This window comes from Neopsephotus bourkii, unplaced genomic scaffold, assembly GCF_033783945.1.
Source record: "Neopsephotus bourkii isolate Nb327-2 ecotype Australia unplaced genomic scaffold, CSIRO-AGI_Nbou_v1 NB_53, whole genome shotgun sequence".
Taxonomy (NCBI): domain Eukaryota; kingdom Metazoa; phylum Chordata; class Aves; order Psittaciformes; family Psittacidae; genus Neopsephotus; species Neopsephotus bourkii.
In genome coordinates, this window is record NW_026900570.1 from 12,766,525 (window position 1) to 12,794,306 (window position 27,782).

The 27,782-nt window shown below is 37.9% G+C and overlaps 1 protein-coding gene across 3 annotated transcripts in view; it reads left to right on the forward strand.

The window, feature by feature from the left end:
• PRTFDC1 (phosphoribosyl transferase domain containing 1) overlaps window positions 1-27,782 on the forward strand; it is a 43,648-nt gene continuing 15,866 nt past the window's right edge. For 2 of the 3 annotated variants that reach the window (XM_061351440.1, XM_061351454.1), the window contains exons 1-4: window positions 1-118; window positions 4,402-4,508; window positions 6,800-6,983; window positions 27,082-27,147. In XM_061351440.1, the coding sequence (XP_061207424.1) occupies window positions 59-118; window positions 4,402-4,508; window positions 6,800-6,983; window positions 27,082-27,147 (417 nt within the window). In that variant the 5' untranslated portion in view covers window positions 1-58. The remainder of the gene's footprint in view (window positions 119-4,401; window positions 4,509-6,799; window positions 6,984-27,081; window positions 27,148-27,782) is intronic. The other variant, XM_061351446.1, reaches the window with a different exon arrangement.

The following is a 27,782-nucleotide window of genomic DNA, read 5'->3' on the forward strand; positions in this document are numbered from 1 at the left end:
CCAGCCGCTCTCCCCGCCGGCCCCGCCCCGCCGCAGCCCCTCGGCAGGGCGCAGGAAGATGGCCGGGGAAGGCGGGAGCGGCGAGGCGGCGCGGAGCGGCGGAGGCCGCGGCGTTGTGGTAAATGCGAAGCGTCGCCCGGCCCGCCCCGGCCGCTTGTCCTCTACAGTGCGCGATCCTCTCCCTGACCATCTCCCCCCTTCCCCGCCGTTCCTTCCCGCCCTCCGCCGCCATGCGCGTCCCTCAGAGCCGTACCCCACGGCTGTCGCTCCCCCCGGCGCTTTGTGCTTGACCCCCCGCGCGGGCCCGGACCTTCCCTTCCCTGCCGGGCCCCGGACCCCCTCCACTCCTTGCCTTGCCTTGCTTGGCTCCCACCCGAGGCCGCCCCCAGCCCCGCCTGTACCCTCACGGAGCCTGCTCCGGGCTCCCTCAACGGCACTCGGGCCGCGGCCCCTCACTGCGCTGCCTCACGGCGCAGCCCGCTGTCCCCAGCCCTGCGGGTCTGCCAGATGGGGACGATACCCGGTCCAGCCCGGCTCCCCGGACTACGAGTGGGCAGGCTGGCCGGCTCCCCAGGCTTCACCGCGCTCCTGGTTTCCACCATGAAAACACATCCCTGAATTACCCCGGGCGGTGGCGAAGGTGGCTGTGAGCTTCACCGGGCTGCTTGAGTAACTGAGGTCAGGATGCCCAGGGATGGCGCTGACCAAAACGCTTATAGGCCTTCGGGGCCCCATGAGCGCTGTAAAAGCACGCTGTCCGGCTGCCCCTTGTGCTTCTGTGGTGGGAAGAAGCCCGGAGTTTGGCAGTGCACTTTGAGTACCAGTGGGGCTAAATAAATTGTGCAAAAATTATGTAGAGACAGAACAAGGGGGAATGGCTTTAAGCTGAAAGAGGGTATCTTTAGGTTAGATGTGAGGAAGAAATTCTTTGCTATGGGAGTAGTGAGGCACTGGCGCAGGCTGCCCAGAAGCTGTGGCTGCCTTATCCCTGACAGTGTTCAGTGCCAGGTTGGACGAGGCTTTGAGCAACCTGGTCTAGTGGAAGGTGCCCTTTCCCATGGCAGGAGGGTTGGAACTACATTATATTTAAGGTCCTTTCCAACCCAAACCACTCTATGATTCTATAAAATGAATAAATATGCTCCTTATTCTGAGGGACAAAACAGATTCTCCTGTGAAGCAAACTCCATCACTGTCACCACCTTAGGAATGTTTGTATTTTATTATGGCATTGGGATTTTAACCGAGTTATAGAACTGCTACCCAGATCATGGAGCAGAGCTGGAGGTTCTATGTAGGCAGTGTTGCGTCCTGTCTATACCAGCCTTCACTCCATCCCCTGCCAAAGAAACCTGTTGCTGTGTGTTGGAGCTCTGACTGAAACCACTGTGCACCAACCACCTCTCCTGGCACCTGTGTAATGAATGACATCTTTTTAAGTGGGTGTCTGTGTTTAGCACCAAAGCAATGTGAGGATATTGCAAAGGAGGCTGTGAATTCTCATAACTATGTTCTGCTGTACTGATTTCTTCTGCTTACTATGCATAAATGTGTGCATGTGATCCTCAACCCCTCTCTCCCCCAATCAAAAGTAAGGCTTTTGCAGCATGATTTAAGTTTACAAAGCTAGACTTCGCTAGATGCTTGCTCCTTTGTTTAATACCAAAGCAGAATCTAGATCCTTGTTGCTTTGAAGTGAGTACTGTGCTGAGACCTCACAAAAAAACTAGCAATGTTCTTCCACAGGTGTTGAGTGTCTCCAGCCTCTCCCTTAATGCCTCAAAGGAGTGCTTTTGGGTATTGACATGTATTTGTATACCTTTTTGTCTATGCTCACATCAACTTCTGAAAGACCTGATGGAGAATTTCTGCTGGGCTGCTTGAACATACCAAGCCTGAACTTTAAAAACAGACCTTTCTTTCACTGTGGGGTTGTTTTTTACACATCTGTGTACCGATATATTCAGTGTGTATATTTATTTATCCAGTTGAATGCTGTCTTTATATTGAAACAATCACAAATATTTCCTTCAGATTTTCAAGGGCTAAAGCCAGAAGTAAAAAAAAAGTTGAATTTAAAATTTAATTTGAGTTGGCTATTTTTGGATACCAGGCTATTAAACTGAGGATAATCACACTTTTTTTTAATTCACAAGCAGAATACTCATAAAAATGTAGAGTTACATGAAAATTGTCCCATTGCGTAACAGTGTGAATAGCTTTAGGGTAGATGACAATTTCTCCTTAATGTTGGGAAGTGCCTTAAAAGAAAGAAGAATATGAAATAGGCTTATCGTATTAGAAAAATAATTAATTAGAAAGTATATGTGAATTTAATCTTATTGGTCAAATGCCAGTTAGCACTTGTAGCTGAGAACCTCTGTATTATTGCAAAGAGATGCAGTTTATGTTCTTTTATTCAGATAGGATAGATAGGAGAATCAAAATTTCATCCTGATCCTGTTTCCTAAAGGACTTACTGTAACCTAAGTGAAACGTGTTGGTTTGGATGAGTTCTGAAGTTTCCATCTAGTTTAATCTTCTGCATCACACTAAACACATGGAATTGGACCAGGATGCATTAGTAGCAGTATTGACAAGGGTTCTTAGTGAGTGTTTACAGTCCTTAGGCAATTTAAAACACTATCTGAAATTGTTTCCTTTTATGTTAAGATACTTTTGGACAAAACCCTGCCAGGCAGCTCATTGCTACAAAATGTTTAAAAAGTTTCAGCCACCCTTATACGCTGAAAATGAAGATGGGAAAATAGGCTTCTCAGGCTTTGTGCAGGTGGGTTTCTGGAGCAAGATTTGCCTCTTAATTAAAAACCTTGCCAAGGAGGATATTTATAATCTCATGTTTCTGTGGAAATGAAGAACATAACTAAGTAACTTTTTTCTTTTTTCTAGTTTCAAGGCTTGTGTAAGTCCAGTGATCTCTGAGCCATGCTTTTCATGGGGGAGTGTTCAGTGGTAGTTACCAACAAAAACCTCTTTTTGGGATAAAGAAGCAGTTGGGCAGAGTTAAGAAAACACAGCAGCTGAGGCATCTGTAGATGTCGGTGAATATGCAAAAAAAAACCCAAGCAAGCAAAAATGCATGAGGTAGAACAGTGTTTCTGTACACCATGAGGCAGGGCTATGCCGAAGTTCATGAAGACTAGATGTGGAGAAACAGCTGAACATTGAATACCTTGCGTTAGCTTTGAGTTTTTTTGAGACACGATTTATTGCGCTACCACATGAAATTGCAAACGGTTTAGTTTCAATGATGGGCCTTTAAAGGTTATATTTAGCAGACATGCCATTAAGATGTGCACTTTACAAAGACAAGTTTCTCACCATTTATCCCTCTACTCAAGGTTCATGTGGGCAAGCTTTAGAAAGAAGATGTAACTTGAGGAACGTGACTGTAAAAAAACCTATTAGGTGTTGCTTTTTGTTGCGAACCGATATCGAAGCAAAGCTTTGTAAAGATTCCAAGATACCTTGTGAGCCTGCAGGTCTCATCTTTCATAAGGAATTCTGAAAATTGTTGGTTTGCAGTTTGTTTAGTTCTTGTGCTGATGAGTTTGCATCTTCATAGCCTTCTGAAGCCTTTACCTGTCGGCTTATTTTTGACCTACTTAATCCCTATTGCCACTCAGTGCTCTGGGATCTCCTAATTGTTATATCCTAATACTTACAGAACTAAAGTATATTAAATCTGTAAAATATTTTTTTTTCTGTAAATGTATGGGTTTATAGGGTGGCTAATCATAAGTTGAGAGGTAGACATTTTGTAATCACTCATCTCTGATGACTTATGTAAATTAAGAACCTCATCTTTGGCAAGAAGTACAATCTTCCACTGATTTGTACAGATACCTTCCATGAACCACATAATTTATTCTCCCTGTCCTACATGCTGTTTCATCTGTAGAATATTTATTTGTTTATGTACAACTTTAAAGTACCTCTAAACCAGAAATGTGTGATTTTAAAGTAAGATTTTACAACTTTTAATCCCCCTGTCTGAATCTCACATTGGAGAACCCCTTCTTACTAGTAATCTTACATTTGCCTTTCAAACTTTAAATTAGTAAGAGACTTAGTCTTGCCCCTAGTTTAGTACTAAATACTTATTCTGTCTAGTTGTTTGTAATTTCAGGTGAAATTTCCCACATTCTGTGGGGGAAAAAAACTGTAGCATTTGATTTCTGAGGTATACTGAGAAGCAAAATAATTAACAGGAAAAGTGAAACAGTAAATTATGAGTGGAAGAGAGTGTGTCATATGATTAATTCAGCCAATAAACTGTACTAGAACAGCCAAAAGAGTGTACTAGAACACTGATTTTATATCAGTTACATATTGTCAAACACCATGAAGTATTCTTAACAGCATTGTTTGATATTTCAGATTTCAGACAATTGGCCTGGATACAGTCTGGATTTGTTCACTTATCCTCAGCACTACTATGGAGATCTGGAATATGTGCTCATACCACATGGCATTATTGTTGACAGGTATGTGTTGGTTGAATGTTACTAAATAAATTCTTTGATCAGTAGTATTACACTATTTTATAAAGCACCTCATCCACAGACTGTGTATATGATATTTATCCTGAAATATTGTATTAGCAATTATAAAAATACTTTATTTCATTTTTCAAAACAAAAAAATACTTGAAGATTAGGAAATACCAGACTTGTAATTTATTGCTTTTACAACTCCCTGTCTAATTTCTTTCACGGAATATCTGATTTGGGTATTAAATCAGACAAGTGCCACAAAAAGGCGAGTGATCATACAGTGAAATTGTCATTGGAATGTAAACTACAAGGGAGCTGAACTCAAGGTGAAAGAGCAAGTACAAAGCTTTGAATATAGTTACACTTGAAAGTCTCACTTGCACTCTAACCATCCTGTGTTTTTAATATGAAAAGGAGAAAACCCAACATTGAGTTATGTACAACTTTGGCAACTCCCTAGTACAACTCATTAACGCCGATTAACCGCACTATTGACTTCTGCCATTCAACACAACCAAAAAGTGTGTCAGGGACTATTTGGGTCCAGGTGCTAGGTCTGGAAGGTAGCAGTGGGAAGGCTTGACCAGCCCTCATTCCTTACCTTGTTCCATGTTCTCTCCCATGTAGGCATCTGGTGGTGCTTTGGTATTTGTGCTAGTCCAGCTCAGTGTTCATGCTCTCTAACAGTTTATGATGTGTTGTTAAAAATCTTATGAAAAAGTTGCAAAATAGAAATGGTAATTTTCAACAGTGTATTTATTGGGAATGTCTGAATGAAATTTCCTGGGACATTTTCAGCATGCAGCTTTCTGTCTACCACATTTAAACAGCCAGTTGCAAGTACTGAATTCATTGGAACTCCCTGAAAGAAGGTTGTAGACATCCATCATAAGGAAGAGTTAGGGCTGCTTTATTTTTAAAACACAAGCTTTCTTTCATTGCATTTTCAGTAACCATTGTGCTGAATTTTTCATCTCTTTTGGTTAGAGTCAACTGACTCTTAATTCCTCCTTTTAAAATAAATATGTTACAACTGAAGTTCTCATAGGGTTCAATATAAATTTGTTTGAAGTAAGCAACTCTCCAGTGGTGTTTTTGTACTCCAGCAGAATGAAGGCCACTGTTTTTTCTTACTCCAGAAGAACAGACTGATACTGTTCTAATGGAAAAGGACAAAGAACTGAATATATTGTGATCATGCAAAATTTTCATGTAGGAACAAGGTTCAGCACTTGAGAAAATTCTCTAGATTGGTAGCAATTAAATATAAGTTTAAAAAATGGTATGTCTTTTATTTAGAAATTGAAATTAGTACATTTTTGTCTACACTGGAGTTCATACTCTTAAAATGTGAAACGGTCTTTGGCAGTTTTGGAAATTTCAACTCATCAGACAATCTGACGAAGAGTATATATATAAAAAAATCACTAGAGAAATGTTTCTTTTTTATGGGAGGTTTCCCCTGTTATTTTCAGACTTGATAAGAGATGATAAAAGACTGGTTTACTAATCTTCAGTAAAGGAAGTGAAAGTCATTTATTAATCTTCATTCTTATATGAGTAAAAGGAATTACGTATAAGAGGTCAAACAAGATGATCTAATGATAGCTTATATTTTTTAAATCTAAAAAATGCTAATTACTGCTGTATGGAATTTACTTGAGCATTACAAGTACAAAAATGTGATAATGAAGTGACAGCTTTTGTTCATAACTAGTATATTCAATTTAGAGCTCATTCTTCTCTGGTAAATACACACATGTAGATTTTACTGAAGCTCAATGTATTTATGTAGTGTCAAGTGGCTAGAGAAAAAGTAAAACAAAAAAATGGAATCCTGAAAGATGTGGTATATATTACAGAATGTGTATCTTTTGGGTTCTGTCATCTGTCATGATGTGTTTGAAATGCAGAATTGTCAACGAGAAGACAGATATGGGAACCCTGCAGTTCCGGGTTCTCTGGGGCATAGCCTTGATTATTCTTGTGTGCCTGACCTCAGACAAGTCACTTAAGCTGTTTTCACTTTTCTCATTTGCTGTGTGACATAGTGATAATGTACACTTTTTATGAAATTTAAGTTTAACCAGTTTGATTCACATGCTTTGCATTTTGCATCCATCACTCTCTGCCTACTGTGAACTCGATCCAGACCAAGCCAAGACACTTAAACATACTGTCATTCAAGCCACATACATAGTGTTTCTTTGTAACCACATGGAAAGCATACCATGAGCTTAGAGAATCTGCATCTAATGTTATCCTTAATTTTTTTGCCCCAGGACAGAACGATTGGCCAAAGATATTATGCAAGACATTGGAGACAATGATATTGTGGTTCTCTGTGTCCTCAAAGGTGGCTACAAGTTCTGTGCTGACCTTGTGGAGCACATTAAAAATCTCAGCAGAAATTCAGAAAGGTTCATCTCTATGAAAGTCGATTTTGTTAGACTGAAAAGTTACCACGTAAGTCAACAACTCATTTATGTGGCTTTATGTAGATTCTGGTTGTATGTTCATAATAAATAGTAGACTTTTGTAAATGGAAAACCTATTTCCTCCCCCAAATTATAGAAAAATGTGAAAAATATTTTTGTTTGAAAAACCTGCAACGTTTTCTTTCAAAATATTTGACATGTCCCTTTATGCTTTATGGATGGTATGAATAAGGATATGAAGCATCCTCAAGCTGTATCTTTTTATTTAGTCTGTCTTCACTTTCAGACAGAAAAGTCAGAATCCCATCATGTAAAATGTTGGCATGTTGTTTGTTCTCAAAATCCTCAACCGTTCTGTCAAGTTAATTTGATGTTACTTCATTTTCCATCTTCACCCCCACATAGTTTGGCATAACTGCAAGGTAATAAATCTGTGTCTTATTCTAAATGTTTAATGCTAACTAAATGAAATGCTTTCATCTTCATACCATGCAGTTTATATAGTAGCAAAATACACCACCAGATGATGATAATGTTTTATAAGAAAATTAAATAAGCCATTGAACCAAATCCAGCGTTGAAGTAAGGATCAAGACTTCCTGTTATCTTGAGAGGAAATTATGCAATAATGATTCATTTGTTTCAGTGAGGCAATGGTAGTGTGATTACTGGCCTTTCTTTAGAATGTGTGATTACAATTTCTATTTGCGCAAGCTCTACATTTATAGTCTACCTTGTAGCATAGTGAGGGCACATTTCTAGAAGTTGTCCTAGAAATATCTGAGGAAGTACACTGAACAAATGGAGTGATAATACAGTTTCTCTCTGTGCACAATGAACTTGCTGAGTCCAGTTGTTCTCACAATAACTCTATGTCCTTTCCGCAGAGTTTGTTTGTTTATATGGTTAGTTGGTTGGCATTTTGCTCTGACCCCAGTAACCATAAACTTTTCCTAACTTTCACAAATCCGTCTGATCTTTTTCTATCATGGAAGAAAAGTGGATGAGAAACTATTGTAGCCATTTGGTTAGGATTTGGAACTGGGGCCTCTCTTTCAAGAATTAGTCAGGTCTAGGAAGGACATGTGCAATACTAATATTATACAATTTCTAGCTATTTGGCAGTATTACAGAACTAATAAATAAAATAAAAAACGATGTCTCACATAAAAGCACATGGAAATCATACAATCTTCTTTTTCTTTTTTTTTTTTTTTTTGTGTAACAATGACAGCATTTCAGTAATACTGACTGATGAATATTGGAATTACTTAAATGTTTTTTTATATTGTATTTGGCATATAGGTAATACACGTGCTTTTCCTATTGTGATATCTCTTACCCAGTACGAAGATAACCTGGTTCTAAAATTTCTTTTCTTCGTGACAGGTCAACTCTTATTATGCATACTATCCCATAACCAGTGAGTGGCAGGAGATGTGTACCATAAAAGTTTGGAAACTTTCACATCATTGCTTAGGAAATCAAATAAAAGCATGCTATTATCAAGCTGAAACTGCAATACAAATTTTGTTTTGCAAGGATATCATTATCAAGACTAAGTCCTAGGTATCACTATCAAGACTAAGTCCTAGATAGCTTCTAGTGGCTGTGCATATTTTGGATCTTAGCCTCATGTTTTAGTAGGAAGGTGGCACCTTCCCTAGAACTAGTGCTTGCATCTAGTTTTTAGAAAATAAATAATTTTTTTCTTATAAGTGCTTCCAAACAGGTCTCATGTGTTTAGAGCCTGAAACTGTGCTTGATGGAGTGCTTGGAACAGTGCTTGACACCTGCCTGGTCTTGAGAAGCTAAATGAAGCAGTCAATATAAATTTGAAATGACATTGATACTGGCAGATTTGTTCCATGAGATATGCATAAACGTAATGCTGACTAAAGTACCAGTACTGCTACCTGCCATCCTTTGTATTTTGAGTTATTGTTGTGTCCTATCCAGGTTTTAGAGAAAGTACCCTTGTCAACATAGTTGTGGTCAGAACACTTGAGGAACTTGCTGTTGTAGTTTGACTGACTCTATCCTAACCTTATATGAGACTCTCAAATCCCCCATGTCACTTTATTCTGTAATAACATACCTTTCACACTGTTTTACACTTTAATTAGAGGCAAATAACTACAGTCTTATAGGTAATACTTACACATGGAGTCTTGGACCATCACCAGTTCCACTTCTTATCTTCTCTTTGCCTTTTCTGTTCCATTTCCTGTTAAGACTTACTACTGCTCTCTCCTTTTATCCTTTTTTAATTTAATAGACTGCTCTTCTCGTATTATTTATCCTGCTTACTTTTACTAACTGTTCTCTGTTTCTCTCCTAAAGGGAGTCCTGCTGCTCTCAATATACTTCCTTCAGACATGTCTCCCTTCCCCCCTCCAGCTGTTTAAATCCAACAACTAATTTCAGCTCAAACTCATGGGATTTTCGAATTGTTTCATTCCAACTTCAATCCTGAAAGGTTAGTTGATTTTTAAAGGTTGCAATAGAAAGTGGGATTTCTTGGTTTAATTGTGTAGCAAAAATAAGTGGTAACTGTGACCCAAAGTCAGATCTTGGCATCAGTGAAAGTATATCTTAACTGCAAAGTATCAGTGGAAAATGTTGTACTTTGATGTCTGGCATACAGACGTGACTACAGAAAAGGAGATGGCAAATCTGACATGACTTTTTGTTTTTCGAACCTGTCATCATATTCCAGAATTTAGAACTGTAATTAGTATGTTAAGATCTGCTTTCATATTATGTAGCTGAAAGTTGGGCATGTAAATCGGTTTTTAGACTTCTTCATAAAAATTAATTTATTAAAAAAAAAAACATAATACATATAGATTCTTAGGACATTAATGAGGTGAGTGGTTGCTTGTACTTCTGTGGTCAGGATGGTTTTATCTGGCTTGAGAAGTCTGACTTACATGCATAAGCCTGGTCACACTTTCCTGTGTTTTATAAGTGGTGTCTTGTTTCATTATCTTAAACTGGCATGTCAGATTACTGAATGTAGTATACAGGTAATATGGGAAAACACCATTAGATTATTACTTTTAGAGGAAACAAAGTGGAATCCAACTTAGGAAAACATAGCCTAAAAATAATGTGGTTGTACTGTATATAATGTTTATATTCTACAGATATCAGTATTAGTTCCTAGACCTTCAATAGAATTTCTGCAGCTGCAACTGGAGGTGCAGCCCTGTCTGAAAGCATATTTTTGATTCCTCTAGAAACTGAACTGTATTTTTCCATTTCTTTAGATTGGGGTGGGGGTTTGGGGGTTTTGGGGGATTTGTTTGGTTTGGGTTTTTTTCCTTTTTTTCACTAGAATGCTAAAATGATTCAGTAGAGAAAGTTAAGTTTACACATGTGAACAGGAACTTACAGGCCCAGGTGTAGATTGAGAAAAAATTCAGTGTGCTTAATTGTAAACAACGTTTATATCAGTAAATCGAGAAATAGACAATTTACAAAGAAACACAATAACAGTTTGTAACTCAAGTTTTTAAGGCTTCTTAATCAGTAAGAATGGTAATAAAAATAACTGTGAAATGGGAAAGAATCATGACTGGAAGAAAGATGGATAGTTTTCCTCCATAAAATAGGATTTTTGGAGAATGCTGTTTCTTGTAAACTTACAGGTGATACAACGCACTTGTTCTCATTTTAATTTTGTGTATTTATGTGAGTTCAAAATAAGGAGACTGTTTAGGTGGGGATTTGATTAGAGGCTGTATGGTGATTTTACAGGCTTCTAGCACAGCAGGCAAGTTAAAAGAAAACACCATCATGAGAGTCAGAATATGTGATTTCAGAAATAAGCATATGGAAGTACCATATAGACTTAAAGGTAAGAGTCAGGAATAGATGAAGACAAAAATAAAGTCTAATGATGGAAATTTGAATGAGAAGCAGCAGCTCTCAGTTTTAAGAGGCAGAGAATAGAAAACATACACTTTTCTGAAACTCAAGAGTAGTGAGGCAGTAAGTATAGTGGGTAGACACGGAAGTACTAGAATAGTACTCACATGAAATATGATGCAGGTGTGGAAATCTGAATGTCAGGTTTTGGTAGAAGACAATGTATTCTGGAAACACTGACATAAGAGCTGATAGAATTTGGCAGTTAGCAACAGTGGAACTGACTGCAGAGTTCTGAGTTTAAAACTGGATTAATAAAATTTAATATATTCAATTTTCACTATACCAGAATTTTCTTGAGTGATTGCTCCTCCATCAGAGCTCTGATGTTGAAAAGAGTTGAGAGTTTCAGGTTGATAGAAGAATTCAAAATTATTTTCAGAAACATGCTGGGTTGAATTCAAGGATGAAAAGTGATGGAGGAAGAAGTTAGGCTTGGGAATGTCATATAAGGAGAATATGACACCAACAGGAGAGGTAAGAAACAGGGATCCAGAAATTCTTTAGTATGTTTGGGATATTGATACCTTTAGCAGATTAAAGAACTAATAAGGAAGAATACAGAAGGAAGTACAACAAAGAAAGCAGGAACATATTTTACTAGGGTGTTTACAAATTAAGGGGTAGGACTAGATAAGAAAGAATGTTTGAGGATAAACCTCAAAGAGTGAACAGAAGGATAAAAGGACGTCGATATCATGAAGAGAAGGGCTGAATGTGGTGGTTTAGTAAAAAAAACGTAGCGTAAGAAGCATAGCTGAAGAATGTTCACAAGCAATAATTACAGTTTCTCTTTGTTCAGTTTTGAAGAGACAGTCTAGGACATGCTGATAAAGGTAAAGGTTGAAATAGAGACAGAAGAGTATGTTCTGGCTCATCAAATCTACTCCCCTAGTAATAGATGCAACAGTATCGCCTAATCCTGTTGAATGGGTGTGACAAACATGATCTTTAAACCACAGTTCAATTTTGAAATTAAGTTGGAAAAAAAACAAAAAACAAAAAAAAAAAACACAAACCACAACCACACAAAAAAAAATGTGAATTAAAACTTCTCTAGTGGACAGATAATGGAAACTAAAAATTGAAAGACTCATGCTAAGAGTTGTTGAAACTGGTGGCAGGGGCTGGGGGAGGAAAGGAAAGCACACCCCAGTGTGCTTCCTACATGCATTGCAGAATCTACTGTTAATGCGAAACATTTATTATTCCCATATCATTTTCCATAGATGGCTATTTAATTTTCTTAATTACTATAAGTATGTTAGTGAACCTAATGTTTTGGGGAAAGGCAAGTGAATCTTGGTGACATAGCTGCTTTTTTTTTTTTTTTTTACCACTGAAAACCATGGAAAGCTAAACTAGTAGTGAGACTGATACTTTTGCTCAAGACTTTTGTGATTTCTTGGGTTATTCCTGTGTGGACTAAATTGACAAGACCAGTCACCTCTGAAATTTTATTTTGAAATAACACTGTTATAATAAATGCTGTTATTCTTAGTAGCTTGGAGATACTACCTGGAGTACGGCATCCAACTCTGGAGTTGTCAGCATAAGAAAGACATGGACCTGTTTCAGTCAGTCCAGAAGAGGGCCACAGAAATGATCAGAGGGTTGGAATACCTCTCCTGTGGAAAGGCTGAGACAGTTGGGGTTGTTCAACCTAGAGAAGATAAGACTCCAAAGAGACTTCATTGTGGCCTTTCTATACTTAAAAGGGGCTTATAAGATGGGGACAGAGTTTTTACCAGGGCTTGTAGTGATTGGACAAGGAGTAATGGTTTTAAACTGAAAGAAGGGAAATTTAGAATAGACATAAGGAAGAAATGTTTTACAATGCAGATGGTGAAACACTGGCACAGGTTGCCCAGAGAGGTGGTAGTGCCCTGTCCCTAGAAACATTCAAGGTCAGGTTGGAAGGGACTCTGAGCAACCTGATGTAGTTCTGCTCAATGCAGGGGGGGGTTAGACTAGATGACCTTTAAAGGTCCCTTCTAACTCAAATTATTCTATGATTCTATGAAATTGTGCAATGCACTTCTGAAAGAGGTTAGTAGATGAATTGCTGGTAATAAGATTATATCATAGTTGTTAATTCCATCTTGATCACAGACCATTACAGAATATTGATCTGTTTTCCACATAGTATCTGCATTATGGATTTTAGATGTGTATTTTTCATTTTCTGATGTCAAGAAGGCATTGTTGAAAATCATCCTGAAAGAAATATGAATGAACTTCTAAGGAATGTTGATTGCTAGTCACTTGGAGGAAACCTATGGAGAATTATGTGGATTGAGTCAATTAATGTAATTCTTTAAAATTAGTACATTATTTATGGTTTTCAGGACATAACTAATAAAAAAGTGACCTCTGAATTGTAATCCATGCACAATGATTGCATTGATGTCTGTTCACAAGCAAATCCATTGATACAATCTGTTTCCTCTTCAGCCTCCAGTTGTTTGAAATATATTTACAACTGTTAGTTATTAATCTTCGCATAAACAGGACCATTAGTGCTGCAAAATTCTGAAAACAAGTAACAAAACAAGCATTGTTTAGTAGAAATCTGCATGGTTTTGCTGTATGAAGCCATGTCAGTAAACAGTTTGGCTAATTCTCTCTACTGTAGGAGTAAGGAAACAGAGGGATTTTATAATGAGTAAGTTGAAAGCCAGTTGGTAAATATAGTAAAATAATTTATTTTTCTGCCATGTAGCTTTATTTCTCATACACCATTACTGAATACCTACATCTTAAAAAAAAACAAACCACAACAGCATGAAACATCAGACTGTGATCAGGGTAGAGAACAGTGTAAAATGTACATTCCTGCTTTGCATAATTATCTGTTCTTTTTCAGTAGAAGTTCCCTCTAAGGAGCTTGCATGTCTAAGGTCAATGTGAACTTTACATCTGAAAACAGTATGTTCTAACCCTGACCCAAAAAGCAAGTAACTTCAAAATTATTTTATTCATTTAACAACATGAAAGAAACAACTGTGTTGCTTGCAGGTAATGATTCATATCTATACCCAGACTCTACAGCAGTGTCTGCAATGATTGCTTATCTGTATGCCTGTGTGTCTTGAAAACACAATTTATGATCTCCTGAGAAAAATGTATGTCCTGAGATGAAAGAGAATCCACATTTGCTTTTGTACTTCACACATTTTCTTTTGGGCAGGTTGTGAGTTCCCTTTATTTTGCTCCATGTACACAGTGCAGCTGTGACCATGTCATGTCTTCTAGATACTGAGTAGCCATGAAAGAACTACAGATTGGAGACTATCTGGTAGAATGAATCCCTATCAACTTTGAGGCCGAATTCTGCAATAATTTCACAGGATTAAACTCCAAATGATCTGCGAATTATCAATTTGACATGCAAATAAATATCTTTGGTGTAGGCAAAATACAGCTTGTTTATTTAATTTAGAGAGAGGTTGTGTGTGTAGTAGGTGTTTCAAAACTTAAATATGCTCTTTAAGCTTTTTCAGATACATGGTTTGTAGTTAGCACTGTAGACAGTGAACATCTGTACAGAGAATTTTGCAGCATGATATACATTTTGAAGCTAATGTGCCACAAAAATAGGTTAGTCACAGAAGCTGCCAGTGTCAAGGATATAGACGTTAAAGTGACCTTAGTGCTCTTCTGAGAAATATCTTCTAGTGTTTGTAGGCAGTGCTGCCAAACAGATATCTTAAGGGCAAGCTAAAGATGTGGGACTAGAAATGTACTACTCGAATTGCAAAACGAATTTTATCTCTGTGTACTTTTCCATGACTGTGAGTGGATGAAATAGCGTTTGCATCCTGATATAGTAGTACCTTTTTGAGTGAAAGCTCCGTGAAATGCTCATACCTGCTAAAATGAGTAAAGGGTTCTTTATAGTTGCAAGTCGTAAGCAGGCACTCATGCTGTTTCTGTATTTCCGATGCGTCAGTTATTTACTGAAGCTTAATAAGGCCTGAGATGATTAAAAAGGTGAGGGCATTGGAAGCAGATCGTATTTTGTGTGGACAGACTGTTTGGAGATGCTACAATTGTGTGCAAATGTTCATTTTCCAAGTGTTAAGACTTTTTTAAAAATAGGATATTTTTCATGAAAGAAACAAAAAAACACTTATACAGGCAGCAGCATCTTACTGCAAAATGTCAGCCTTAGAGACACTAAAGCTTTTCAGAGAAATAGTTGAAAATGTGTCAGTAGAGGAAGTTGTCCCAAAAGCTTATTCTTGCAACTAGATGATGACTTTTTTAAAGACATTTACAAAACTGTAATGAGAAGAACAGCAGTCTCATTGGTTAAATTGTGGCTGGTGTTATTAAATATTAACAGCACCATTCAGGCAACTGTAGAATAAACTATCCTGCAAGATTCATCTGAACATCAGGTACAGATATTTGGGAATTGGGTCTCTTATTGTATCTGCACTGGCTGAAACAATGACAGTCTCCAGTTCATTCCTTAGCAACTGCAGTGCCCTCTGGCCAGTCACACTGGCCAGCTCAGATGCTTCTGAGCATATCCTAACCTGTCTCAGCCCAGATGAGACCAGTTAGGAGAGATTTTCTATTTCAATAACTCCAGCTTGATGTATTCATTCTCAGTGACCCAGATGCACACATGCATCTCAGCTTGCCAGTAGCCCCTGCCAGGGCAGTAACTTCTTTAGTTAGCACAGCTCTTGCTGGAAAAAGAAGTCTGCTTATAGTCCAGGGATCCTTGTTTACCAAGTGTGCAAGCTTCAGACTCCCCACTTCTTTATCTGAGAGGTGCTGCTCAGAGATATCAGAGGGAGCATGGATATTTCAAATCTTTATTATTTTTTTGTGAACTAACCTACTTTTCATGACGTTCTAAGGCAAAATGAAGAATGCTGCACTAAATGTAATAATATGTGACCTTAAAATTGTGTCATGAAACTTCTCAGGTCTTGAGACAGATGCTTTCCTTTCTAGGCATCTACAGCTTCCATTTGATGTGATGGCAGAGTTGTGAGATATCAGAGTTTAAATTCATCACTTGCTCAAGGCTGTCTTGAGTGTGAGAAAGAAGGTGTTTCTAATTTAAGTTGTTTTAGTTAAAACACACAGTATTTTCCTGTTGGACACTGCCTGGGGGCTTGGAGTGTTACTAATAATACAAGTAGGTGTTAATCTGTGGGCATAGTTCAGGAAAGGTCATAATAAGCTGATCATACAGTCAGTTTATCAAGTTTATCTGTAATGTAAAACTTACTCAGGGAGGGATGATCTATGTAACTGTATGCATCAGATAACACACCTACACACCACTTAAATATGTTAGCACCATCTGAATTCTTAGTGATTTTTTGTAAGTATGAGTAAGTGTTTCAGTGACTCACATATAAAAGATTTGGGGGAACCAAACAGCTTAGCCGGGGGAGAACTGAGTAGGAAGCAGCCTGTTTGCCATGGGGACAGAATGAGAACAGATGTGGCAATGAAGGTAGACTGGTACTGAACTCTGCTGCGGCTCGCCAGCAGTATCAAAATATTGGTTTAAGGCATTTATGGGGCATATTAAAGCATGTAATTACTTGCCTTTCAAAATACTTTTCATTTTTATCTGTTCCCTGCTTAGGTATTACCTTCCTTTATACTGATTTATGATTTTTAGCTGTGGAATTCCTTTCTCTAACCAAAAACATTTTATGGTTTTGCTGTGTTATGGGTTGGTACCCTGTTATTCTGGACTTCAGATCTAATGCAAACTCCACAAGAGGTATTTTCTAATCTTTCTGGAGAAATTTGTCTCCCCAAGGGTTGCATTTTTCTAACAAGCTGTAATGTTTTCTTTTGAAAAATGTTTTCCAATTTGAAATAAATGTTTCAGATTACAGTATGTTGCAGAGGGTACAGCTACTATGGAAAAATGGAGTGTTAGAGATCTGAAGTTCCTTTTTTTTTTTTTTTATATGGGGGGGCTGTTTGTTGGGTTGTTTTGTGGTTTTTTGTGGGTTTTTTTTTTCATTTGTGAGTTTAAATCTGTGTCATTTTCAAGCAATCCAGGTTTCTGGAACATCTTAGCATTTGAGACCATGGATGTTTTTAAAATTGGTCAGTTTCAGAACAGATTCAAAGCATCTAGTGATTTCATTAAAAGCCTTCAAGAGGTCATCTCTTCAAAGAATTCAATTCTTAAGTTCCCCTGGATACAGTATTTGTTGTAAAACAGTGGCTTGTTACAAAGTCTAAAAAACGGAAGTTTGGTCTCAGTATTTTGTTTCATATTCCACCAAAAATACAGCAAACTACTACTAAATTATAACATTTGCAGCAATACTGTATGTCATCGTTAGGAGAGACTGTAGTCTGTGTTTTCAAGTCTGCTTCCCAGAGTTTTACAGTGACTAAGGAGATAGGCTCTTACGTATCAGAAAGGCCCAGAACATAATGTTTGTAAATCCTGTTGCACAAATAAGATCTGACGAATTTAAAAGTACCATGATATGTTTATGCATTGGAAAAAATATCACCTTGATTACTTATTTGGGTGCTAATAATACCATTTAGCATGTGTTTTTTTTTATATTGAGATCTGAAATGGTGCAAAATTAATTAAAAAAAGATGGAGGGTTTTAATTTTCCCAAGGAATTCTATGACTCTGTTTAACTGGCATCTTAACTGCTGTTTCTGAAAACAGATCATAGCATGTGCGATGTTCATGCAGTGCCACACCCCAGGGGTGCTGTAAGGCATAAACCAAAAAGGTTACTTTAAAGGAATACAGCAGTAACAAGAAGTACTCCTATTGCAGAGCTTATCTGTGAGATGAATACTAAATCATTTTCCCTCCTCATTTGCTAAACAGAGGTTAGAATATTTAAACAGAGAAGAATAAAATAACCTTGCAAGAAAACTCAGAAGGGTACATGTGTTGTCGAAAGTTTCCTACTTGTCATTAGCCAAGGGACTAATCATAGTAGTATGAAAGAGAGCGCTACTGAGCTGTGAGTCAGCGATACACTAGAATCCAGATTGCTAGAAGGGACTAAGCATTTGAGGTTTATATCAGTCTCATCTTTTGTGAATTTGCTTACACCTACCTATCTGTTTTCTCAGCCTGTGGCTATTTGACAAATTTGAAGATTCTTCTCCTACCTTCCTTTTATCACCAGATCCTGGGAACTGCTGATAGTGAGCGTCAGTTTAATATGGATCTACAGATTTCACTGTATGACATTTCACAATGTGCATTTACTTTTGTTTGCTACTTTACAATACAATTTAAAAAATGGGGTAAGATGGTACATACAGATCTAGTAGTGTTCCGGCTAACGTGCTGAGACCTTCTGTCAGTGCTTCTAGTTCCGCTGGCGTAATGTTCATGCGTTTAATTCTAAACAATACTTGAGTAAAAGACAGATACTTCAGTTAATGTGGACTTGAACTCAAATTAACCTTTTCCTAGCTGAGTCCAGGAGAACTGGCCACAGCATGCTTGATGTCCTGTCTGCCATAGCAGAGAAACAGAAAGAAGATTTTCCCTGCTCTCTTTAGCTTATGATGGTCTTCTGAGAGCTGAGGAAGAAAAGAAACCCAAGTCTCCTATTCCAAGTGTATGGGCTTATATTACATTACTACTGCAAAAGGTGGGCACTCATAGTAATGCCTCCTGGCAGTCCAGAATGAGTACCTGAGTAAGAGACTATGGCAGTTCTGGAGAGTACACTTTACAAATTTGTTCTTTTGCCCCTAAGTTTTAACTTTTATTTGCCTCCCATTTCTGGAGACAAGTATGTGGTCTGAACCTCACCTCACGTGACTGAACAGCACTACAAAACTGTGAGTACCTTTTCTCATCCTGGAACATACTCAGGTCTCATTGCTATGTTTTAAATACTATTTTACAGAATAAAAAAGACGTTAAGAGTACAAGGAAGCCTCAGTTTACACTCTGTGGAAACTAACCCAAGTTTTGAGGATATATTTTTTTGTGATTTATACATGATTTAAAACATTCTCTATCACATGTTTTTTATTTCAGTTCTTGCTGATCTTTTTACGTGTACGGGCACTATTTGTGCCATATGGTTATATGTGGTGCTGCAATCTTGCTGCCTCATCCTTAAACAAAATAACCTGTTGAACCAATACCAAGCAAATACATAAAACATAATTGCTAAACCAGAAAGGAAAGGATGGAATAATTTATTGTCTATAATCCTTATTAACCAACTTAACTGGTCTAAATTCTGCTTTGATTTACAACAGTTTGGGCCTTTTCCTGTAGAGTTACTTCATGTTTCTGCTGATGAAACTGGAATCATTCTCTGTTTAGAGCTTTTAAGGGAAGTTTTACCATCAGTAAAATTCCAGATCATGTAAGCAGTCATGGGTTTAGAAAATTTTCTTTATTTGAAAATATTTGAAATGTCTTTATTCTGTGTATCTACAGAACTTATTAATAGGTGGAAAGACAGTGTTGAACATGTACTTCAGCAAAATAAAAGATTGTAAAGCATTTACAGCTTGTAATAGTTGCCCCTCGCAAATACATCCTTAGTTGCAGTTATAATCTATATTAACCTGTTTTAACTGTGCTAACATTGCATTGAGTTCACCTTTGTTGATGTTGGAGAGTACACATGAGAGATCAGTTCCAGATACTTTGGGAAGGGAAGAGCTTCAGTTGCAGTTTATACTTCAGTAGATACCAGAGAATCTCCATGGAAGCAACTCCTATAGGAGATGAATTTTCTAGCATCTATTTCAAGATACTTTACCTTCTTTGGATTAAGTACAGAGAGGGCATGCAGGAGTCCCAGCACACAAAAAAATCAGTGAATGTGTGAACAGATAATTCTAAACAATTCAATCTATTAAGTTTAATAACTTACCGTTGCCCTGAGAGGTAGCTGAATGCTCTGCCTTGCCTTTACAGCAGTGAAGAAACACAGGTGTTACCAGAGGTCAGCTGATAAGGAGTACCTTGCTGTCAGGAAGTTTGCTGTTTGTCTTTCTCTGTCCAAAGCCAATTTCCTCATTGTAGAACTTTGGCCTTCCCTGGAACTGGATAGACTAGCCTGAATTTGAAGCACTTCCAAACCTGTGTGATGGAGCTTTTAGTTAAGGAATAACAACAAATAAGAAAAAGATTAAAAACTTAAAGGTATCTTCAAATGATGTTGTAGTTCTAACCATAGAGAAGTAAAGTATCTTACACTTGTAGTAGCAAGAGCTCTAATAGACATACCTACACCAGTTTAAAATTTACTGTAGCAGGTTATCCTGGCAATAGCAGTAAGGCAGATCTCAGTGCAGCAGTTAGTGGTGAGGTTACCAAGCAGCTCAGGAAGGCAGCTTTAAAGCTAACAGAGGTTCAAAAAACCATCAGTCCTTCAGTGCAAATGTACCTTTTCTTTCCCTGTGGGACAGGTGAAGTTCTGACAGTGGGTATATGATGTGTTTTATTTCCAGTTGGTTCAGCACTGTTGGCTTGTTTGCAAGGTGTTCAAAGCACCTCTTACAAATATATCAGTGACCCCGCACTGGATTATTTTGAATATGGGTGTGCCCTGGAGGGTGCAGTCTGCCCTTTGGTATACATTTGATTCTGGGAAGGGAAGGCATGCTTTCCAGTCTTCACTGGGAAGCGATTCATGTTATTCTCATTCCTTTGCACAAGTCTCCAGCCTAACAGTACTTAACTAGTCATCCACTGAATGTTGCCACTTAAGCCTGGAGAGTCCTGGTTGCCTGCCAGTGAAATCACGACAGTCCTTGTTCTGACCTACACTCTTGAGGTTCTTTGTTCTTAGCTGTTGCTCTTTAGAGAAAAATACAAAATGGTGGCAGTTCAAGTGGATGTTGCTTGTAAGTGCATTATATATACTACCACTCCACCAATGTTCTTATTACTGCTGCTGCTGCTGAACTAATTTCATAGCCTATACTTTATATATCTATTTGGCTTTACCTAGAAGTCAGAATACATTAACAGATTATGTAGATGCCATACGGACAATTCCCCTGACCAACATACTCATATATTGAGTACTTCTCAGGAGGCAGGGTACAAAGCAATTAAGTTTCATACCAGAGTGTCAGCATCCAAACTGGAACATCAAAATTTTCATTTTAATTACTATCTTCCTGACTGAGATGGTAAAGCAGGGTTATAGAATCATAGAGCGGTTTGGGTTGGAAGGCACCTAAAAGATCATCTAGTTCCACCCCCCCTGCCATGGGCAGGAGCACCTTAAACCATCCAACCTGGTCATGTAACAAAAGATATCATAACTATTGAACAGTATATAATTTAAAGCAGAAGTCTTTATGATTGCAGATACATCTATCTGAACTCTGTCAAGACCTGCAGTTAATTCTTGCAATGCTATTTTTGAAGTGCAGAAAGCTTGGTTAAATTATGGATGAGTTTGCTGCGTCTAAGTCACATAGAAGTAATAATTTCCTGTTTTGAAGTGAGAGATATTGCTGCTGTGGTTTCATTTTTGAACGATATTACCTGGAAAGTAATTTCTTGCTGTGTCTGCTCTGTTTTCATCTGAGCATTATCTTTTTCCTTCACTGAAAAACATACCTGTAGTTAATTTGTATGCCAGAGTGTACACTGCTGCTTGGGTTTTCTGTCAGTTTCACTTACTGTTGCAGCAGTGTATGGTAGCCATTTCTCTGAAAATACACACCCATTTCATAACTCAGTTGTGTCCATGTGATGGTTCAAAGTCTCAGCTTTTCTTTACTGTATGAAGTACCAGGAATTATGTTCAAATCCTTAGCATTCATTAACATGGTAAATATCTTCTCCCCTTTGGCTTTAATGCCATCCACCTTGTTCCCTTATTGCCATTCAAAATGTAGCTGCTCAAATCACCTTTAAAGTTACTGAAAGGGTAGCAACTACTCAGTTGGTAGTCTTCCTCCAGTATCAAATATAAATTATTGTTTAATTGAGGTTTGTTGAGACTCCATTCTTCATGATTATGAACACCACACCATGAAATTCAATTATTTTTATTGTTCAGTGGGTAAACCCTATAGGTAAATTTATATTTCTGCTCCAAGAAGGTTAGAGTTTAGAGCCCTATTAATCATCCAGTGTAATGTTTTTGTAGAAAATCTGCAAAGACTGGTTTCTATTATTTTACTTTTTTTTTTTTTTGGTGACACAAGTTGGAAGAAATATTAGAGTGGTTGTATCTTTCGAAATCTCTCCTCAATTATATTTCACCTAGATTAAAATGAATCCTGTGGGTAAACATGGAAGCAAATCATCCTGGAGTGGTACCAAAGAGAATTGTGTTAAATGTTTGTGTGAGACAGAGCCTGAGTGGATAGTTCAGGATATTGCTTCTTTATGTGCCTGTGGTAAATGCAATTGAAAGTAACCTCTTTCTCAGTGCTTAGTGACGTTTTTAGGAAGAAAATATTGATTTCATCTCTTAAGCTGGGATTTATCTCATCTAACTTCAGATTTCTCACAGTTAGATGTGTAGATGTAAGTTATTTGCTGTAGATTTCTGATATGGTGAAGTAGGTGATTTACGTGATCTATCTTGCATTCTCCATTGATTATGAAGGGAGCCCAGGATGCACAGATTTAGATGTCTTAATTTTCAGGTACCTAAATTAGGAGCAGAGTAATCCTGCCTTTAATGAAGCTGTTTCAAAGTCATGGGTCACCCTATGTGAATAGAAGCAGCAAAGATCATGTGCAGTTAATGACAGTCTTAATGGAGAATAAAAAGGTGAGGCCAGAATGAATGTGGAGGTTGAACTCTGCTCTGCTTTAGTGGACATGTTGCACAAAACCTGTTGGTGAAATTGTGTTTGTCTGCTGCTTTTCAAACTGCCAATTGTGGGTAGAAGTCAGAAACCTTGCAGGCAGTAATCCTGACCTAACCATTTCGCTTAGCCATTAGGAAAGGATAAGGGAAGCCTTGGAGATGCTCTATATTTGACAGTTTGAGGTTCAGAGGGACAACTGAAAGTGATAGTCTGTCAGTCACTTCTTGGTCAAAACCTTCCTGGAAAACTCAGTTATAGGAGATGGGATGATGGTGCGAAGAGAGAGAGCTGCCCTCACAGGAATCCTCAGGTTGACACACCTGCTGATACAGGGGTAGAAAGCAAAGTAGAAGAGGCCTGATGGTCACATCCTTTTTTGTTAAGAGTTTCCACAATGATTTTTGGGAGAAAAAGGCAATCATGCTTTTTTCAAAGAAATTCCACATGAACTCTGCAGACTATAGTAACTAGATGTGTGACAATGACTTGGTGTCCGTATTTCATAATTTAGTTACGCGTTCAGTTTCTTGTGTTAGAGCTACTTTTTTTTGGCCATGATTAAAGAATCTTTGTTTCCCTGAACCCAGTATTAGTGTAGCCCAGATTCTATTTCTTTAGAAGAGTAACAGATGTTCACAGTTTGGTGCAATTTTCAGATGAGCAGTGCTGTATATAATAAATTTTCCTGAGACCACCCAACTCATTTCACTTATAACTTGAACTATGTCCAAGTGCTGATCTCAGGAGATGCAAAAAAGATGTAATAATCCTGTGCCCCACCCGGTTAAAAAGACATTACTTAGTATAGATGGAATTTAAATATCTATATTTCCAATCAACATAGAAAGTAAAAGTTTTATCTTGCATGTCATGAAAAAGGGAGGTTGAAATAGGAACATTCTTGCTTTCATTCATCAAGTATTCATCAGATCTGAAGATGTATATTGACAAGGTCTGAATGAAATAAAATTATAATACTAATGAACAGGTGAAAAAGCATAACAGCAAGTTAAAACAATTGAGATTTATCCTGGAAAATGCAGATTTATTAAACACAGGGAAAAAAAAACAGTATTAAATATAGCTTGGAATGCGGTGTAGGGGTGCAGCACAATGCATCATGTCTTGTTAGAAACAGCTGCAATAACTTTTGTGCTGCATTAACCAAAACAGTGTGATTTTGGTATGTCTCTATATGGGACATTATATTTAGTGTCAAGCATTTAAGCACAAAATTTGTATTGATAGGGTTTAAGAATTAGATAGAGTTAGAAAGCAAGTACTGAAGAATTTTGGGTGATAGAAGGTGAACCTTAAAGGAGACCCAATCATATAAATTTTGTCAAGGTAGGGGACAACACCTAAAGTGAACAAAGAAGCTCTGAATGACTTGAGACCCTGAAGATGACACAAACAGTTCTGAACTGTCAGGAATTGGTACTGAATGAAACAGATTTTTTTCTCTCCTAACATTTATCATTCTTTATACTTAACATTTAGTGCAATGTTATCTTGAGATTTATAAACTGAGAACTTGGAAAATAAGCATTGAGAGGTTTCTATGGCAACCACAGCATGCACATTATCCATATGAACCGTATGGTTACGGTAATGTGACATCGTGGTATTGAATCTTGCTGTTTGCAGGTATGTATTTTACAATATGAGTTAATTCGTGAATGAAGAGATAGATAAAAATGTCATTCAAACCAATGATCTGATTACACACACACACCCCCAAGAGAATTGCTCTACTGCATGATGCAAATTATTTCTTTAAATTTCTTGAAAGCACCTTGCCGGGAAGTCTCTGAGCTGCATTTTCCTATGCAGCTTTTAGGCACAGTGAATAGTCAGCCCTGTCCTCTGACAGCAATCATTCCTCAGTCAGAACACAAGGATTTTCATAATTGTGAGCAATGGTGCCACAACAGCCAATGTGTGAATGCATGATTGACAGGATGCTGTGATCCCCCCAGCTCTCAATGGCTTTTGTGTTTGCTTAACTGCTTGCCAGCAATGAAGATGCTATTTCAGCATCTTCCTTTCAGCTGCAGCCAGAAATGCCAAATGCAAAGGAAACAGTGCTGCTGTGAAGACTGCTGAAAGAGATATTTTTTTTTTTTGTTGAAAATAAATTCATTAATCATTGCATCTGGCTGTTACAATTTTTTTTCCCTCTTTTTCAGCTAGCAGCTAAGGGCAAACTGCCTCTTCAGTAATTCCTGTGTGTTTGTTGTTAATGGAATTCCAGACTTTTTTATTTGGAAATGAAAAAATATTTTGTCAGTGCCTTGGTTACACATGCCGTGGTAAACATTAGGAACTATCTGCTTTTTATAGTCTTATAACAGTCTTGACCTGAACATGTCCCTGACTTTTCAAGAGTGATCCGTCTTGCTCTGCAACAAAAGGCTTGTAAGCCTCAACTTAAAATCCTCTCTATCTCCACATTTTATTTAGTTTCAAAATAATTTTCTGAGGATATCTGTTGGTTTCTTTGGTTTTTATTTGTTGTTTGGGATTGATTTTAATGTTTTTCTTTACAAAAATAAGAGAAATGTTAAAACTTACATTAGAAAACATATGGGATATAACCTTCATTCTTGCTGTAGCTCTGTTTCCCAGGAAACAAATCAGAGCAACATGAAAAGGACCTAAAGCTCCTAGACTCGGTGCAGAAAAGGTGAAGGCAGGTCTAAAAACCATTTGTTAAGGCAATGATGACTAAGGACCTCTTGCAAAGCTGTGGTGTGAGAGTTTATGGTGGAGTGGAGTTTGAAAGGGGAGCCTTTTGGTAGGTCTGCAGTATGCAGTATGCAGACCTGGAGAAATTGTCATCAGGGCAATTCTGCAACCTTTACTTACAGGTACACGGGAAGACTGTATTAGTTTAGACAATCCATTCCCATGGGGACCACGAATAGTTCCTGGGGTTGTCAGATCGCTTATGTGTGATCTGGCACCTTTGCATAGCTGCAAATGTGCTGTGGAAGTCCCTGCACTTCCGCCACATGGGCTGTGAGCATGGGCAGATGCAATTCCCATCTGCATGGGCATGCATGTGGAACCATGCCACATGGCAGGCATATGTATGCCTCCTCTGCTGGTGATGCTTTGGCACTTTCTGAGGGGAAAAAGAACTGAAACCCGCTTAGCCCAGTGTATCCTCACCTACTTTGTAAGTCCTGCTGTCCTGTTACTTACCTGAGGAAAAATATTTGACTTCAGAGCACTGGGTTTATGAAGTAAAAAAGTATTCAAGTATTGCATTTTTGCCAGTTGTTTGTAAGGATAAAGCTTCCTGATGTTGCTAGTAAACTACAGTGTCATGTTGTGGTACTGCAGCTATTATGAAAATTGGACTAATTTTGTCTTCCTATGAGTAGAGAGATTAGATTAGCACATGCACTGATTTGGCAAAACCCCCACATTAACTAACTTGAGCTTTCTCTTGCTTTCTCTGGAAAGCTTGTATAGCCCGGCCAGGACTGTGTATTTTTAAACTTGCTACCTTTCTTAAGGCGTCTTTTTAATTCCCTTGAAGTAGGGCTTCCTTATGTCTCCTTTATATGATCTTAAGTTTGCATGCTGTTGGTAATGAATTCAAACGTAGAGCGGGTTGAGAATTTTCCATGGGAATGAATTTCAACTGGAAATGTCTGTAAAAAAATTATTAAAAAAAAAAAAGTCTACTGATTTTGTGGAAAACTACCTTTTCTAATATGAAAATCGAAGGATATCATTCTGTTGTGTTTAGCCTGACCTGATCAACAGTATTTTATTTTATGAAATTGACCTCAATGATTTTATCTGTGAGTTAGTTGAAAAAGCAAAACCAAAACTCCTGAAACGGTATGGCACACTGAAACTATTCGTGATAACAAGGGATAACGTCTGCAAACTATTTTCCCTCCAAAAAGTATGGAGTGAATTTCTTCAAAAGTAGCTGAGCTCTCTGTGTGAGTGACAGATGTAAGCACGTTTTGCCTGTGTTTCTAAAGACTTCCAAAAGAAGAATGTGTTTACAGGTGTTTGGTCGAGCGTTGAAATGCTCCTGTCCTCCTTTTGTGTAAGGGACAAGTATGTTACTCAACACTTGTCATGGTAAGAAATAGCAAGCAAGGAAACATGATTTATTTTAGAAAGAAAGATGCAACTTTTTCTAGTTCAAGAAAGCCGGGACCTCAATGTCAGCTTAAGTACAACCATATGAGAGATGCCATAAGAACAAGTGAGAGTGTGGTTTTGTCATGCACCAGTACTAATGAGCATGAGAAAATATTGGTAACCAAGACTGTGAAAGATCTAAAACAAGCTAATGTGTTTATACTTGTATTTTATATTGTATATTGTATTTTATATTTATATTGTAATTTCAAACTTTGGTCTTTCTGTTTTTCAGAATGATCAGTCTATGCAAGATATGCAGATAATGGGAGGAGATGGTCTTTCAAAGCTGACTGGGAAGGTTTGTTAATTTTAAATTTAAGAAAGAAAATACATGCACTAAAAACACTTGAGAAAAACTGTGTACTTTTGCACATGTCACATACTAACACTGGAATCAAACAGTCTGTTAAATTGCCGTAATTATGATTGTTTTCAGATTGTAGATGCCTAGAATGTCAGAACGCAGCCCCTCCATGCTAGTGCAGTTATTTCCCAGTGGTTATACATGTACCATCAGTGAGACTGTGGGAATAAATCTGTGCTGGAATGCTTCCCTTGAGCTTGTTTATATTTAAAAGCTTTGGTTTTTCTCCCTTCAGTGGGTACTTGCAGCAAACTACATGTTGAGTATCCCTGTTGAATTCAGCATATGAAGATAATAGTACAGTTTTGCCTACTGTATGAGATTCAGTTGTGGAACCTTTCACTCAGAACAGCAGTTGGGATTTTTTTCTTCTTTCAACATCAGGCTGGCTGTATGACTGCATTTGCTTTGCACTATGCTTGAACAATCTGGTATTGTGAGCTGTTTGAGTTTGAAAAGGCTATTTCCATCCAGCCATGATAATAGAAAGTAGTACTGTGAAGCGGAAGGAAGGCTAATTTCATTAGGCAAATGGTTTATGTGGAAAATGGTCAGAAATGGATTTTTAC